The sequence below is a fragment of the Dromiciops gliroides genome, chromosome 3, assembly GCF_019393635.1.
Source record: "Dromiciops gliroides isolate mDroGli1 chromosome 3, mDroGli1.pri, whole genome shotgun sequence".
Lineage (NCBI taxonomy): Eukaryota > Metazoa > Chordata > Mammalia > Microbiotheria > Microbiotheriidae > Dromiciops > Dromiciops gliroides.
The window spans coordinates 196,550,235-196,568,668 of NC_057863.1; the positions used below are offsets into that span (position 1 = coordinate 196,550,235).

The 18,434-nt window shown below is 33.8% G+C and overlaps 1 protein-coding gene across 1 annotated transcript in view; it reads right to left on the reverse strand.

Annotated features, from left to right (window-relative positions):
- The window catches only part of GBE1 (1,4-alpha-glucan branching enzyme 1), a 271,477-nt gene that overhangs the window by 93,453 nt on the left and 159,590 nt on the right, over positions 1–18,434 (reverse strand). Inside the window, exons 8-10 of the mRNA XM_043990842.1 lie at positions 15,255–15,370; positions 14,564–14,691; positions 5,026–5,124 (exon numbers count right to left, since the gene is read on the reverse strand). Of these exons, the coding sequence (XP_043846777.1) occupies positions 5,026–5,124; positions 14,564–14,691; positions 15,255–15,370 (343 nt within the window). The remainder of the gene's footprint in view (positions 1–5,025; positions 5,125–14,563; positions 14,692–15,254; positions 15,371–18,434) is intronic.

The following is an 18,434-nucleotide window of genomic DNA, read 5'->3' on the forward strand; positions in this document are numbered from 1 at the left end:
CACAGATAATGAAGATTGAGAAAACGCCACTGGATTTGGCAACTAAGATATCACCGGAAATTTTAAATGATAAGGTTGGAAACCAAACTGTAAGGGGTTAAGGAGAGCATGAAAAAAAAGAAAGTAAAGTCACCTAGTGTTTATCTCCAAGAGGCAGAAGAGATATAGGATAATATTTAACAAGGAAAGGATCAAGTGAGGGTTTTTCAGGAGAAGGAAGACAAGAGCATTGTTTGTTGGCAGTAGAGAATGAGCTAGTAGACAGGCAGAGTGAAAAAGTGATAGAGAGGGAATGACAAAGGAGGCCATCTGTTGAAGGGATGAAGGGATGAAGGGATGAAATAGGATCACTTGAGTAAGGAATAAGGCTACTTCATCATGTGAGACAGCTGAAGGAAGAGAAAGTGGCAGAAGGCATCTGAGAGGTAGGAGATAGGGAAGAGGTGAGAAGAGGGAGCTTGTGACAAATGGCCTCAATTTTTTCTGTAAAATATGACGCAGGGAGCTGACTAAACTAGTGATATGAGTAGAGGGAAAAGTAATAATGGGAAGTAATTTTCACAGGAATTAGAAAAAAAGGAAATAGGAGTTTATTCACCAGGATATCAGGTGTTCAATAGAACAGTTTATTGTTCAATACAACACCAAGACTCCAACACTCAGAAACATGCACTTCTCTCATTCTTCAAACTTACTTAACAAGAAAAAATTGCATCCATATAGTTTAGTGAAACATGGCAATCTTTTTAGAAATAATCATTATCTATTTTGGCTTTCTAGAACACCCTCCCCCACCATATCTGATAATGATGGTCAAGTTTTAGTTAATAATTATAGCACACTACTGGTATGTTATTTCTAAATCATATAATAATGACATAATTGTCATCATTTAATAGCAGACTAAATAAAGTAATTTTAGAATTTTTTTAAATGTACATCAAAAGTACTGCTATTTCTTAGAAGCTGAATAAATAATTCAAGAGTTTCAAGAGTAATTATCATCGAATTTAATCATAAGCTTATAATATTTTGACATAAATACTTTAGGTGTCACCTGGAAAAGCAATTCAAACAAAAGGTTACAAAAACATGAAAACAGGCTAATATGATAATGCAAACTATTAGGTATAAAGACATATTGCAAATGGAGAAAAGATATGCAATTACTTTTGTTTGTTTGTTTTTGGTTTTGTTTTTGTTTTATTGTTGGTTTTTGGTGAGGCAATTGGGGTTAAGTGACTTGCCCAGGGTCACACAGCTAGTAAGTGTCAAGTGTCTGAGGCCAAATTTGAACTCAGGTCCTCCTGAATCCAGAGCTGGTGCTCTATCCACTGCACTGCCTAGCTGCTCCCAATTACTTTTTAACAACAACAGAAAGGGCAGAACAAAAAGCAGCATTACAAATGGCCATTAGCTCACTAACCCCAGGAATTCTGAGCTCTAAAAACTGTGCTGCTTTTATAACCATGAACCCTCACTCTAAGATGATATAAACATCAGCAAGTATTTTCTGGCAAACTTGGAAATGCTTTTTATTTCTATGCAAAGGCATTTAAATTAGAAGAGAAAAAAATTGCATGTGGTACTTAATTTGTTCCTAATTTTTTTCTTTCAATTTTTAACACGGGCTTAAATCGATAAACAAGCATTAAGTACCTTATTATGTGTTCATCGCTTTGCTTAGTTTTGTGAAGGATACAAAGGAAATAAAAGATAGTCCTTTTCCTCAAGGGACATCTCATGGAGCATATGAAATGGCCATGCATCAAACTATTAATATAAAATGTAAAACAATATTCACAAACCACATTGTATGGTAATGCCAAAAGATTTTAGGAATTCAAAGAAGGAAAATGTCACTGTAGACCATGATTAATTAGGAAGTTTATAGTAGTTCACCAATTGAAAGTAAACCCAGGGGCAGACACTATTTTTATTTTTGTTCTTGCATATCTAGTCCATGCATATCTACAGTACTTGCCACAGAGGAAAAAATTAATAAAAGCAAGATTAAAATTAAAAATAAAAGCAAGGATTAAATTGGATAGTAGTTTTCTATTACATTGGCTTTGGAAAACATATATCAGATGGAATGGGAGAAAACAGGGGGGGAAAAAGTACAAGAGAGGGCATAGAACCAAGAATGAACATGACAGAACAGTTTAAATGGAAGATCACCACATTAGAGGTGGAGCTGAGGAAAGACCCTGACTGCCTGAAGCTCAAGGTTGAAGTTTACTATAGCAAGTCAGTCATTCAAATAGCATTTATCAAGCTTCTACTATGTAGAAGGGCTGATGTTACAAAGAAAGGCAAATAAGCAAATAAAAAAAGTTCACAGTCTAAATGAGACAACATGCAAACAACTATTTATAAATAAGATAAATGAAGGATAAAGTGGATGCAATATCAGAAGGTAGGCACAAGATTAAGGATGACTAGGTAAAGTTTTTTGAAAAAGGTGGGACTTTTGCTAGGGTTTAGAGGAAATCAGAGAAACTTGGAAACAAAGATGAGGATAGCATTCTAAATATGGGAGAAAGGCCAGTGGAAATACTCAGAGTTGGATGATAGAATGTCTGGTTTTGAGAAAATTTAGGATTGCAATGTATATGGGGTAGAATAAGGTATTAGAAAACAAGAAAGTCAGGGGCAGCTAGATGGTGCAATGGATAGAGCACCAGCCCTGGAGTCAGGAGGACCTGAGTTTAAATCCGGCCTCAGACACTTGACTTTTACTAGTTGTGTGACTCTGGGCAAGTCACTTAACCCCAATTGCCTCACCAAAAAAAAAAAAAAAAAAAGACAAGGCAGAAAAGGTTCAGATTATGAATTACACTATAATCCTAGAGGTAATAAGGAATCGATGGAGTTTATTGAATGGAATAGGGGGAGGAGGGTGACATGGTAAACCTGCATTTTTTTCTTCATAATAAACTGTTTTATTTATAGTTTTGGGTTCTAATTGTTATCCCTCCTTTCCTCCCTCCCTTCCCCCCTCCCCAAGGCAGTAAACAATCAGATATGGGTTATACATGTATGACAATGTAAAACATTACCATATTTGTCATTCCTTACAAGAACACTTGATAAAAAGAAAAAAAGTTAAAGAAAGTGAAAAATAGCATGCTTCAGTATGTTCCATCAACATCAGTTCTTTCTCTGGAGGTGGATAATATGTTTCATCAATAGTCCTTTGGGATTGTCTTGGATCATTGTATTGTTGAGAATAGTCAAGTCATTCACAATTCATCAAACAATATTGCTTCAACCTGCCTTTTAGAAAGATCTATCTAATAGTTAGGTGGAAGGTGAAACTTGAGTAAAGAAGACCAACTAGCAGACTATTGCAATAATCCAGGTGTGAGGTGAACAAAGTCTGTAGAAGGCTAGTGGCAGCATCAGAAGAAGCAGCATATGTAAGAGATGTTAGCAATGTGAAAACAGCACTTGACCATTGACTGGATATGTATGGGGGAAAAGTACAGGTGAGAGAGTGATGAGTCAAGGATGTCATCTAGGTTGTGAACCTGGCTGACTAAGAGCATGTCAGTATTTTTGTTAATAGGCAAATTAAGAAGAGTGGAGGGTTTGGGGGAAAAGCTAATGAGTTCAATTTTGGGCATGTTGAGTTTAATGTGTCTTATGGGACATCCAATTCGAGATATCTAACAGCAAGGTGGGGCTATGAGAAAGGAGGCAAAGTGAATAGTTAGGAGGTACTTGCACTAATCTGAGATGATACAAATTTGAACTGAGATGAGAGCAGTACTGAGAAGGCAAATCCTGTCAAAATTAATCATATTAGCTGAAGAGTAAACAGCTGTTAAAATAAGTACTTTCAATTTAAATTTTTTGTCATATAGACATAGCTTAAAACTACAGATTTAATATTATTGTCTAACATGAAGGAATTAGTTTGTGATAAACTGCAATGTATATTAAAATGAAAATATAATGCTTTTTTATCCTGGCAGAGATAATAAAAATTCCATTTACAAAGTCAAATAGTATGGTGCTCATTATATTATATGAATAGTTAAATGTAACTATGTTTACTTTGAATGTTGAAAAGTATATATATGAACAAATGTAGAAAATTCAAAGCACTCATTTGATCACCGATATAGAGTAGTCAGTTGGCCTACAGTGTGGTGTTACTAACAAAAACTGCAAAAGTGACTAGTAGATGCAAATGTATAAATACTAAGGACCAAAGAAGAACTGGGTATGAATTTTTATTTGGCTTACATCTGACTATGTTAGTATAGTGGAAAGTGATGGCCTTGGAGCCAGGAGGACCTCAGTTTAAGTCTTGCCTATGATATTTATCACCTGTCTAAGGCCAATTCACTAAGTCTATCTATGCCTCAGTTTCTGCTAACTCAAAATGAGGATAATACTTATAGTATACACATCACAGATTTATGAGGCTCAAATGAGAAAATGCATGTGAAGTTCTTTACAAACTTTTAGGAAGCTATTATTAGTATTTTGGACCAGTGCTAGGTAAGTGAGAGTTTCTTATTCATGAAGACTGTACTTATAAAGTTTGCCTGTATGACTATGAAACACAGAAGAAAAGTGCCATGGGTATAGACAATAGGCCATTAAATCAATCTGCAATCTTGGGAAAACACTGATCAGTTACTATAATTTTACATGTAAGATTAGGACCTCCCGTGACTGAGGACCAGATAAAATATCCTCATTGTAACCTTTGCTTTATAATTATAATTATTTGACTAAAAAATGATCTCTCCCTTAAATACAGAAATAAACCATAGTAATCATGATATGTTTAACAATTTTAATAAGCAAAAATTATTATTCAGACTAATAAAACTTTACAGATTATTATTTTTTTTTGCAGGGCAATGGGGGTTAAGTGACTTGCCCAAGGTCACACAGCTAGTAAGTGTCAAGTGTCTGAGACCGGATTTGAACTTAGGTACTCCTGAATCCAGGGCTGGTGCTTTATCCACTGTGCCACCTAGCTGCCCCCTTTACTGATATTCTTACCTGGATCCACTTATCTGGAATTGCCATGGCTAATCGATAATCAAAGCCTCCTCCACCCTGTGTAATAGGACAGCACAAAGCTGGCATTCCTGAAACATCCTAAAAGAAGATAAAACAAAAATCATAGATTTTACAAATCATATAACCATTCTGACCTAATACTCCACTAATACTGAATAAAGAAAATGGGATTTAAAAAATGAAATTCAATTTTTCTGGAAAATTTCTCTCAAATTTGATAAATCATCAGCGGAGAGAGTTGAAAACTGATGTGACTATGTTACTACAGCAAATCTTCAAAGGAGATTTTTCTTCTGTTACCTCTGGCCCACTACTGACTTACAAGGCTTCCTATCATCACACATATAACAGTTAATGAAAGTTTTCCAAAGTAAATTTAAAATGTACGGTAATATTATTAATTCAACTCATTTTAAAAGATATGTGTTAAATGCCTACTATGTTTAGAAAATAGTGTTGTGATGAGAGATAGCAAAGATACATATGATACAGACTATATACTTGAAAATACGACTATACTTCTAAAGAACTTGCAATTGTTAAGGAGTCCCCTGAACTTTTCTTTGAGTTGCCATATTTTCCAGAACCACTGGACCCAGAATATGCAAGAGGCCCTGAACTTGTCAAGTCCCCTCCTTACCCGCCAGGAGCTGATGTAATTTGCTATTTGCACCCCAAGCTAGGTAGGCTCTCTGTGTGTCCTTGGGAGTCAAGACAGACATCAGTCAGTCTGCACCAGACTGAGAAACTGTTAGTGCATCTGGGACCCTTGTAGATAAGTAGACAATCATATCTTCATAATCTAGGAGTTCCCAAGTAAAAAGAATGTTGCTTTTGCCATCTTACTTAATCATAATTTCTCCTCTCCTTTGGGAAGAAATTGTTCCTTTCCCACCCCTACTTCTCTTTTCCTTCTGCCAAGCTACTCCCATTTAGGAAGTCTCTCCTCTCTTCTTGGTTGTAATCTCATAAATATTCAAACTTCTGTTTTGATTGTGAACTTTTTACACTTGCACAGGGGTTCCACAAGCATGTTCATTTCTCTGGTAATAAACACAGTTTTTCTCTTATGTTTCATGAAGTTGTGATTCCCTGTTGACACAATCAAATATGGGGGAAAAAACATGAACACAAATACCCATGATACAGAAAGAAGTGAGACGCATGCAGAAGATATTTCCTAGAAAAGGTCAGTGAAAACAGTGACCAGGGATAAGATAATAAGTGGAGTCCTACCCTGATGGAACAAAAGGTATTTTAACAAATAAATGAGGTACATGAACATGGGAGGGGAAGTATCCATTCCAAGAAAGGGGAAATCAAAAAAATAAGGGCATAGAAATGAGATAAAAGAATGAAAATAGGAGGGCAAGGAGGAGTGGAAAGCATAGCTAGGAAAAAAAATGCATTAAGGAGAGTAAATCTCTCCTTAAAGGTAGGTTAGAGATAAATGGTGAAAGGCCTTAAAATGCTGACAGCCATAAATACTTCATTTGATAGACAATAGGGAATTGAAACTTTTTTTGTAAAGGAGTGATATGAATACGGCAGTGAATTAGAAGCAATATTGAGATAATAGTATGAAGTGTAGACTGAACAGGCAGGAAGACTAGCTGAGACAGTCAATCATTTTTTTGAACACACAGAAAGAAAAGAAGGTCAGAAAGAAATAAAAGTAAGCAGAAAAGTCTTTACAGTAATGTGTAGAACTCTAAAGTAAGCAATATGCTTTGGAGTTTCTCAGTTTCACTGACAATCCTCTCCTTGTGCTCTGCTCTGTATACAGAAATGCTCATTTGGAAGGGGAAGGGGGTATATTTAGGTTCAAAATAAAAACAAGAATTAAAAAAAAAAAGTTTGGATAAAGAAATGAGACCCAGAGCAATGAAGACAGTGAACTACATTGGAAAGAGCACAAGCTCAGGAATCAGAGGTCTTGGGTTTAAATCTCACTTCTGATTCTTACTACTGGTGGGTGGGTCCTTGGGTAATTTACTTAACTCCGCTGGGCCTCAGCTTCCTTATCGGTATGATGATGGAAGAAGATGGTTTCTAAGGTCCTTTCCCGCTTTAGACCTGTGATCTGTCATCCTCGCTGGTGGCTTCAGCAGGAGGTAAGATTTGGGGAAGATATTTATTGGAGAAAGAAGTGACAAGACAGCAACTGAATGGGTACGGAAGTTAAAGGAGGGGGAAGATTGAAAGATTAACATATTAGTCAAACTGGTTGGGAAGACAGTAGTGTCATCAATTTTTAAAATAGGTGAAGAGCAGGTTTTATGGAGAAGACAAGTTTAACTTGTTGCATTTGAAGTTCTCAGGGGATGAAATGGATTTATCTAGAAGGAAACTTGAAATACAAATTTGCAAGCCTGGTGAACAGAAATATAAATTTAGTAATCATCTGTATAGAAGTGATAACTCAATACATGTGGTGAATAACATTAGTAAGTTTAAAAATAAAGAGAAAAGAGGGCAAGGATTGCACTCTGAGGAACATCCACATTTAATGGAGAAAAGAAGATAAACAGTCAGAAAAGGGACAGAAAAATAGCCAGAGAGGTAGGGGAAAAAAAACAAAAATATAATATTTCATGTATGCACACACACAAAATAAAATAAAGAGCATATCAAAAAGGAAGGAGTATTGTTTCATAGTGACAAATATTCAGAGAATTTAAGAAGGGTGAGGACAGAAAAAAGGCCACTGAACTCAGGAAAAGGAGGTCATTAGTGAACTTCAAGGGAGCCGATTCAGTAAAGTTGTAAGGACAGAAGCCAGCAACCTGGAATGGGGCATTGGAATAGAAGTCAAATTTAAATCTTGCCTGAGACAATTAAGAGCTAGTGATCATGAGGAATTATTTAGGATCATTTCCCCATTTTACAAATGAAGACTACACTTGTACTCCCTCACAAAGCTGTTGTGAGGAAAGTGCTTAGCAAAATTAAATAAATACAAAGCAAACAGAAGACAATTCGTGGGAAAGGATGGAACTAGATCTTAGAAAAGCAAATGCTGATTTTGTATGTGATTTTGGTCTGTAATTGATTTTGTCCTGTAACTTGTCCAGGTCATGGTTCTTTGTTTCTGACTTAGTAAAAAACTAGTTAAGTTTTAAAATCCAGTTCTCTTGATAATCACTGTTCTATTGTTGCCTCAAAGAAATCTGCTATACTTGAGGGATTAGGGTAGACACCAGGGAATCTGGTCCAGTATCTTTAAATCCCCAGTTATCCTTCAAGGATATCTGGTTTGCTATCCAAAGAAGTCTGTTTCACTAATCTTGCAGGTAGACTCCAATAATGACCATTAGTCATAGAAGGAAAGGAGGGGGCTGTTGCTAGGCCCTCATTCCCAACTTCTAACCAATCATATAACAACATGATTGTTATTATACATTGATACATACATACATACAAAGCCTCAATTATGTAATCAATTGTGTTGTCCTAAACCCCATCATGTCACCAATATAATTGTATTATTTTCTTACCTACCCTGTTCTGTTTTTTGTTTTGAACTTCCCCAAAACCATAAAAGGGGAGCTGGCCTTCCATTCAGGGTCCTTTGGTTTATCAGGTTCACAACCTGTTAATAAACTGTTATCTTGCTCCTAGAACATGTGCCTCAGTATACCTTTGTTGAATTTCACTTAAAACATATTTGAGTCTTGAATGAAACTAAGGATTTTAAGAGGTAGAGTTAAAAAAGGAGTGCACTTCATGCTTAGGCAACAGCCTGGTACAAAAACATGGAGAACAGAGATGAGAGTGTTATGAATGAGGGTGAGTATGAAAGCATACATAGCTACACTATGGATTTGGTGAGAGAAATATGTAATAAGACTAAAAAGATTAAGTTGAAGCTATGAGGAGCTTTGAATGCTGAAAACAAATATTTATATTTGATCCTAGAGGTGACAAAGCTATAAGATTTTATTGGGCAAAGGAATAATATGCTCACACCTGTGTTTTATGAAAATTATTTTGGCAATTAATTATATGCAGGATGGATTGAAAGAAGGAAAGAAATGAGGAACAACTATGAAATAGGAGACTACTGTAATAATCCAAGTAAGAAGTGATAAGGGCCTGAAACTACAGCGAAGTGGACTTTCATTCAAAAGATGAGGAGGTAACAATGACAATATTTAGCAACTGAGGAAATATTCTTAACAAGGGAGCTCAATGAGATACAGACACACTCAACAAAACAGAAATTCACTGCCTCAACAGTCTTTGAGTGCTACTCAAAATATTAAACAATGAGTAGTATTAGAAGGGGTACAATATATGAGCCAAGAAAGCTGCATTTAGCTTTTGTCTCATCCTACTTTTAAATGCCACATTCATATTATCTATTTTTTTTTCCAATTTGGATCTACGATTTCATTGGCATAGAGAACTCCCACTGAAAAAACTCCTTTTCCCAATGAAGACTGTCAATTATTCTGCCAGTTTCACTCTCAGAGAAGCCACCCAGGGTAATAAGAATTAGTCTGGGTAATACAGTTGTTATGTATATGAGGCAAGAGCTGAAGCATAACTCCAAGGACCTACTCTTCATCTACTACTCCAAGTTGCCTCACCATTTTCAACTTTTTGAGAAACAGGCTGGGTATTTTAGAGAAAATAAGCATAACAAACAAAATCTTTCTAATTAAATTGGATGTTAAAATTATGGAAATACTGGTCATATTCTAGATTCTTCCGGAAGTGTCTCCCTCTTATTACTATAGTCAGATTCAAATTCATATTATAATTTAAATGATATCAATTGCTTCACCAAGCCAAAACTACATTTTTTTTGGGGGGGAACCTAGATCATGTGGATCAATTTGACATTTTGTATTCAGACTCCCACTAGAGAGAAAAGTGATTTAATGAAATTGAAGCAGTTTTCCATTTAAGTAGAAAAAAATGAAGGCACAAGTTGATTTAAAAAAAACAACCCTTGAACAAGTTAATACAAAATATGCTAACCTCTCCAAGTTTCATTGGTGGAAACAATGATAATCAGAATAGATGATGAACCTATTTTACTCATAATGAACAGAAAGATCAATATGACAATTTTAAGTGTCATGTATCAAATAATTGCTTCTTTTTATTAGAATCTCTTAACTGTTGTAAATTGCCATCTGTATTATTAACAAAACAATTTTTTCAAATAGCTGAAATTAGATCCTTTGATAGAAACATAAATTATGTAAAATATATTACAGAAATTTTGTTACTATTTTGATTTAATATATGTTGTTAATGTGTATTTAGTAAAAAGTACACATAAATTGATATGCAACCCTTTTGTTTTTATATTATATAGTAAAATGTTTATATTTGCTGATGTTTAAGAAATTAATAAAAAATCAAATAAAGTTAAATACTGGTGTTATAATAATTACTATAATTCCAAGTATTGGTAAAGCATATCTATTAAATAAAATATTGTAAAGGGGGGTAGGAAAATCATGGATGCAAAGGTCCATTGTTAATTATTCTCTTATCAGAATTTGCTGAGATTATCAATGGGGAAAGGAAGCATAACTAGCACAGTCCCTAACCCTTGTCTCCTCTGTGATTCAAGAGTTCAGCTAAAATAAAAAATAACTCTCTCACACCAAGAAAGATTGAGGATTCAATAGGAAGACTTACCTTCTATTAACTGGCTATTTACTTCCAGCCAAGTTAACATTACTTCTTTGTGATTCAGTTTCCCTTCCTGCTAAATGGGAGTATACCTTCCTTTACTTTAATCACCTTATAACTTTAGGGCAAAATTAGTAATAACCATGAAAAGGCTGTATGATCATACAAGTACTAATAATGTTACTGTTTGCTACTTGTTGAAAAAAATTCAACAAAATGAAAGTTTATATTATTTTAACTCAAATGTCTACTATATGTGAGAGCACTGTGCTAAGTTTTGAGAATTAATATAAAATTAAGATAAGATCTTCCTTCATGGATCATATAGTCCAGGAAGAACAGAACATACATAAATACATATCTAACACAAGATAATAGAACAAAGTAAACCATAAAACAAATCTCATAATAATGAACATGTACATTATTTTTATGCTTTAAAAATCATAATATACAAATACTCATTTCAAATATGTTCTTTATTATAGCACATAAAGGAATCTGCTAATTTTCTACTAAATTTCTAATTTTCTTAAGTAAGCTTATATTCAGTTCTGAAAATAAATCTCTTATAACTGTTTTTCTGTTCTATTTTGAGAACACCACAGAAAAGTCAAACCTGGTAACATAGGAACAAGTGGTAACAAGTCAGGGTGGGCAAGTACCTCTTAAATTATACCTAATGATTACAGAATTAAAAGTGCTCTTCTCTCTACAGAATATATATATATATATATATATATATATATATATATATTCCATTCTGAAACTTCCTAGTTTTTTTAGAGATGAGTAATATAGGAATTATTTTTTTTAAATGTAGGAAGTCCTAGTTATTGAGGATAAAAACTACTGGAAAAAGGTCCTTCAAAATGAATTAATTTTAAAGGGTGACTGACATTTCACAGTAAATAATGACAGAGAGGTGTGACTGGACCTTTATTTTACATTTAACAAAATGTCAAGCACAATTGCAACTATGCATTAATTCTTGGGATGAATAAAGAATGAATCAAAGGCAGGGAGATAGGGGGTACGGAGAATGTATGTAACTGTTGCACAAAAACTGAATGACAACATGATATGACATCATTCACTTTAAGATGGACTTTCACAACAGTATCACAAAGTAAGTCACGGTTGGAAAAATGTTAGGTCTTCCAAATTTTTCTCAAAGACTTCTCTTAATCTTTCAATATTCAAATCATGCACTTCTGAAGTGCTCAGACAATCTGGGAAGCCCACTGATAACCAGAAAAAAGACAAGCCACAGATATTGAGGCAATAGGTTAATGGAGAGAATGTTTTAGTAAGGACTAATTTTTTTAAGTGGTCAGTTTATTAGGGAATATTTCATAGCAAGATAACTTTTGATTCCGTATGCAACCTCAAAAGGAAGCTGAGATATTCAGTGGACAAAGAACCATACTGGTAATCAGTATTAGGTGAGTTTTAAGACCCCACTCCCATACAAACTGCCACATCACTTAACCTCTCAGTGCCCCTGGAAACTTTCTAACACCAAGTTGCAGAAGAGATGCTGATGTGTATTGGGAGAGGGTATTTCTTCACTAGGAGTTGCATCAAAGAATTCCCAGGTCCAGAATTACCCTATAACTTAAGACTTAGATTTGAATGCCCCCCTACACAGAGGAGTTGCATCTGAAATGTGGGTTATAAAGTTGGCATGAAAAGAAAAAATTGAGCATAATCAAAATTATTCCTGAATACATCTTTAAAAAACTTGCTCATAAAGTATATTTAAACAATTAAAAATGGAAAAGTGACTAGGGTCTCTTTTTAAAAAAAGGCAGTCTGTAACAGAGAGCAGATGGGTCTGAGACGGTTTCCATGGAAACAGCTGAATATCATTTTTTCTTTTGCACAACACTCAGGGAAGCTATTGTTCAGAAATCAACCCATCAAAGACTTGCCAGTGGGATGTAACAGCAACCAAAAAGGATAATGCAGATTCAGATGAATTAAGATAGGTCCTCACCTAGAGTGTGATATTTAGTTCTAGAAGACTTGGTTTACTGGTCAGTAATAAGCTGGTGACTGTACAAAAGCAAGCTACTCGTAGAGTCATGAGTCCATGTTAAAGGAACTGGAGTTGTCCAGCCTGGAGAACTGAAGACTTAGAGGAAGCTGTATTCTAGCTGTATTCATGTGGAAGAGGGATGAGAAACTGTTCTTCTCAACCCCAGTACAAATATTAAAGAGTAAGGTAGAAGTTGCACAAGAAATTTAGCCTAATGAATGTCTAGAAAAACTTCCTATTAGAAGTATCCAAATGTGGATTAAAGTGGTAGGTTGCTCTTCCTTGGAAGTCTTCAAGAAGAAGGTAAATGATCACTTCTCAGGCCAAACATTCAGCTAGATACCACAGTGATAGAGGACTGGGCCTAAAGTCAGAAAGACCTGAGTTCAAATCTGACCTCAGACACATACTAGCTGTGTGACTCTAGGCAAGTCATTTAACCTGTTCGCCTCAGTTTCTTCATCTGTAAAATGGGAATAATTATAGCAACTACCTCCTAGAGTTGTTGTGAGGATAACAGGAGATAATAAAGCATTTAGCACTGTGTCTGGCACATAGTAAGGGCTATATAAATGTTAGCTATTATTATCATGACTACCATCAGCATCATCACCATCATCGGGCTTACAATGCTCACAAGTATTTGTGAACCAAATGAAAATGTAATTTGGAAATATTTAACAAAATAAAAATACAATAAAATATAGGTAACATAACATTTTAAAACAGATTAGTGGTCCTCCTTCATATTTGAATTTAGAACTACTGCTTTAGTGTATGGGTTGGTCTAGATGGCTGCAAAGATCCCTTCCAGCTCTCAAATTCTATGATTGTGTCAAATCGGAGAATAAACGTTTATTAAGTACTCATATGCCAGGAACTATGTTGTGTGCTGGGGACATAAGGACAATAGCTAAAAATCCCTGACTCTGAGAAATATACAGTCTGTCTAGGGGAAATAATATGTATCTGCATACATATACATGCATGCATGCATGTGTATGTATGTGTATGTATATAATGTGTATGTGTATATATGTATGAATGTATAAAAAGAAATACAAGATAATATTATAGGAAAAAAGCAATAGCACCTAAGTGGATCAGGCAAGGCTTCATCCAGACAGGGATGCTTAACCTGAGTTGTGACAAAGAAAATCAGGTATTCTAAGAAGCCAAAGTGAAGAGTAAATTTCACATATAGGGAACAGTCAGTACAAGTAGTATGACTCTCATCCTCCTGACAGGATGCTATGTACATAAAGAGTAATTAAGAAAAGGGAGGAATGAGAAATGAAATAGGAAAAATTACAATGGGAGGGCATTAAATGCCAAACACAAGAACTAATATTTGATCCTAGAGGTAACAGGGAGCCATGGGAGTTTATTATTGAGTTTGACATGGTGAAGAAGAGCAATGAATTTGAATCAATATTGTAATCATATGCCATAAAAGAAGTCACATGGGATGGATTCCTAAGCCAGGACGACCAAAGTTTCAAGTCTTGTCACTAACATATACTATGCAATTTAAGTTCTCAAAGTTGTAGGCAATTTTCTAAGAGTACATGTGAAGCTATATCAGTAGAGAATTTTTCCATATTTGGGAGTTTTTTAAATGTAAGAAATCATAGATCCAGTTCCCATTCTAATCCTACACTAACCAAAGACTGGCCCTATAATCTATCATCATGGTAAAATCTAATTTCAATAATATGTATTTTGATAACATGATATTATTCAGATATTAAATAATTTAAAATGCTAACTCCAAAATTACTGAAGGTAACTTTGGTAAGGAAAGCAAAAACTATTTTGTTTTACCTCAGCTATTGTTATACAATCTGGATATACTGAATGAACCAAGTGGTTTGCCAGCATAAGATAAACCAAGGAATCTTCATCAACTTGTAGTCCAAAATATTCATTGTAATCCCCTGAAAAACCTTGACCTAGATAAAGAAAAACAATTAGAGACTGGCATGTTAAAATTTGTATGGCTTTTTAAGTCAATATTTCTAACATCAACTAATTAGTATTCAAAGATAGCATACAGTGTAAAAATGGGCCTCAATACTGTCATCCTACAAATAACATCAGATATATTTGCCTTTAAAAAAGGTCCAATTCAGAGAGCTGATCAAATCTATAAAAGCAGTTTTTAAAAAGCAGTTTTACTAGTTCCTGTTACTCATTATTTTTAGTAACCATTAGCACTCATCTCTTCATATTGACTTTTAATGGAGTAGTAAGACAAATATTTTCCTAATTCTATTCTTGTGATTTATTATAACTGCTGTTGTCTTTTAACAGTGTTGTTTTAAAAAGTTATTTTGTATTTTGAGATTGTTTCAATGAGCAATAGCAATTTTAAAAATATTCAAATCCTTAAATTTATTTTCTGATTTTTTCCATTATTGAAACATTGTCACAGCAGTTTTATTCCTGCCCCACCATATTTTTTTTTTTAATTCATGAACTGATTGGTTTTTAAGTGAATAACCAGTTCACTTACCCATTCCATGGTGGTGATAAAGCATGGATGTTACACCATCAAAACGGAATCCATCAAAGCCATATTCTTCTAGCCACCATCTCAAGTTAGAAAGAAGGAATCTCAAAACTTCCCAGCTAAAATATTAATATGAATAGTAGGTTACTTCAATTAAAGTGAAACAATTTTGCTGTGCCTTTTAAGAATATGTTTTGAAAAGAATTTTTAAAAATTTTAAAATTTCAAGTATCAATCATTCTACAAACAAATATCTGGAGAAAAAATAGTTAATTGTGGTCAGAAATGTTGCTCATAGGATCTTTTTTAAGAAAAAGAAAACCTATTAAATTTTGGCTCTACTTATAGAACAGATGTCAGGATAAAAATGTGAAAAGTTCATTAAAAAACTATGTGAAAAAAACAGGTTCTTATGGATAAATTTTTAAATTAATTTTCAACCAGTTTTTTGATGTCACATAACCAAAGATGTTTTCTGATTGTTTTGCTTCTAGGAAATGTATTAAAATGTTACTTTGTCTTAATATTAAAAATCTAAAATAGGTAACTCATGTCTTATAATTCAAAACAGATAAAAATTTCAAAATTCAAGAGAAAAATATTTAAAACACTTGAAATCAACTGCACAATATAGTTATATTAACTAGTTTATGCAATATGGTAAATCAAAATGAGGTGAAAAGCTAATTATCAAGAAACGTGTTTAGCAAAGCAGAAAGTTCTACAAGTTAAAGAGCTTTGCATCCATTTTTTTTTTAAATAAAAGGGAACAAAGAATGGTACAACTCAATTAAAAACACCACATGAAACAAGTCTATTTCGGACAACTGAAAGGAGGGCACTATAAATTAGCATTTTCTTTAGTCATACAGTTATGGTTGAGTTGTCTATCTTATTATAACTGGGGTTTTAAGACTTTAATACCTCATTTAGTTTAATGACAAAGCTACAATAATGTATACAAATCTTCACTGAGTTGAAATTTATGTATTTTTAAAAGCCTTCAAATATTACCATGCAATCTCATGTTAGCTGAGATTCAGTTATCACAGTCAATTTAGGACTTGTAAATCTGGACTTTTTTGAGGGGGCAAGGGAGTGGATGTTAATTAAATGTTTTAAATAAGTTATTTTGTAATCTGAAAACTTATTGTAAGTGGAAAAAAAGGAAACATAAGAAATGGAGTTACTTTTTAAGTGTGTTTCTGGATCATTATACCAAATACTTATAAGGAGAATACTTGGACTTGCCATTACAGTTCATTCACTATTTTAACAGAGAAATCAAAAAGAAGGTAATCAGCTTTCTTACCTAAGACTTAAGATCATAAATTTATAACATTTAAATCTTAAAGGGAACTCAGAGGCTATCTAGTACAATGCCCTCATTTTACAAATGAGGAACCTGAAGTCAAGTGAGGAAGTGACTTACCTGATTCAGGTCTTCTAACTGCAGAGGAAGTTCCCTTACACACTCTTTGCCTTGGGTTGATACCATCACTAAACAGAACTGAAATTTTTTTCTACCCAATGAATGAATTTCTACTGTTTCCTAACAATCTTGATGTAAGTCTACCAGAAATCATGCTGACTATCTCAAGGATGATAAAATGATATAAGGTAAACAGAGTAAATTGAAGGTAGAAATGGACTCTTTAGATAGGAGAATATCTTTATGATGTTTTGGAAATTATTAGGAAAGTTGTCAAAGTGTTTGTACCACACTGACAATCCAGTTTTTAGAAAGCTTTGCATAAAACACAGAAATTTCATGTTTGGAAAAAATGTGGCTTAGATGTTTTTGGTTTAACTCAATCACAAGAGATGTGGAAGATTCTACTTCTACTTTAAGAAAGTTTAGGAAATTCAAAACTATCCTTTATACTACAACTTGGATTAGCCTTTACCTATAATAACAATAACAACAATAATTAATCAATAATCATCATTATCCAATCAGCACTAATAAATTAATAAACAAATAATTAGTGAATTAAAATATTGTTATCATTGTTGTTGTTGTTGTAATTATTATTATTCCTGAGTTTGAAGTGATATGGGAAAGAAGTAAAATGCTGGTATCTATAGGTATCCCAGGTAGATACTTGGCCCTCAGAAAGTGATCACCCTTAGCAACTCTGGAATTTTGTTAAGAGATAGAGCATCACTCTTTACTTTTCTGATATCTAAATTCAGGGCATATACATTCTAGCAAATAGTTTAGCTGAAAAAAATTTTAAAAGTTTATACTAATAGTGGCAATTTATTCTCTCCTTTCTACAAAAAACCACCTGAATGGCTTATGCTTTTTAGATCCAAATAAATTAAATGTAGTAATAATAATTAAATTTACATAGCACTTTAAGGTTTACAAAATATTTACATAGACTACAAAGCCCTCTAAGGTAGTTATTAAAGACATTTTTTGGGGGGGTGAGGCAATTGGGGTTAAGTGACTTGCCCAGGGTCACAGAGCTGGTAACTGTTAAGTGTCTAAGGCCAGATTTGAACTCAAGTCCTCCTGACTCCACTACGCCACCTAGCTGCCCCATTAAAGACCTTTAATTTTTTTTTTTTAATTTTTAGTGAGGCAATTGGGGGTTAAGTGACTTGCCCAGGGTCTAAAATTATTTTTAACTGAAATATATATTACACATACACACACATATACATAAAACAAGTTTACCTAATAGGAAGCAGGCTAAGTGACCTGACTTAGTGTCTGAGATCAGTCATGAATCTAAATCTGGGCCTCTAAGTTCAACACTCAATCTAGACCTCACAGTAAATGACTAATTTCAGTTATCAAAAGTATTCAGTATTGATTATATATTTGTCTAATGTTGTTGAGAATACCCTTTAAGTAAAGAAACAACTATGATTAAAAAGAAAACTAATTAGGAGGAAAATGGCAATGATTCTATGGAGATTAGTCTTTATTTTGAACTTCACAGTAGCTTAAGTCCAAAATTTTTATATTTTTGCTTCTCATCAACTATAGTGGTTTTTTAAAAAAATAATAAACTAGTAAGAAAATATTTTGATAAAAACCAACTCTGTCTATAATTAGAAACATTAAACAATATTTTATTCAATATAGGCTTTCTGATTCCCTGTTTTTATATTGGATCACTGAAAGCGATATATGTCTGCAATGAAATGCAACTAAAAACAATCACATAG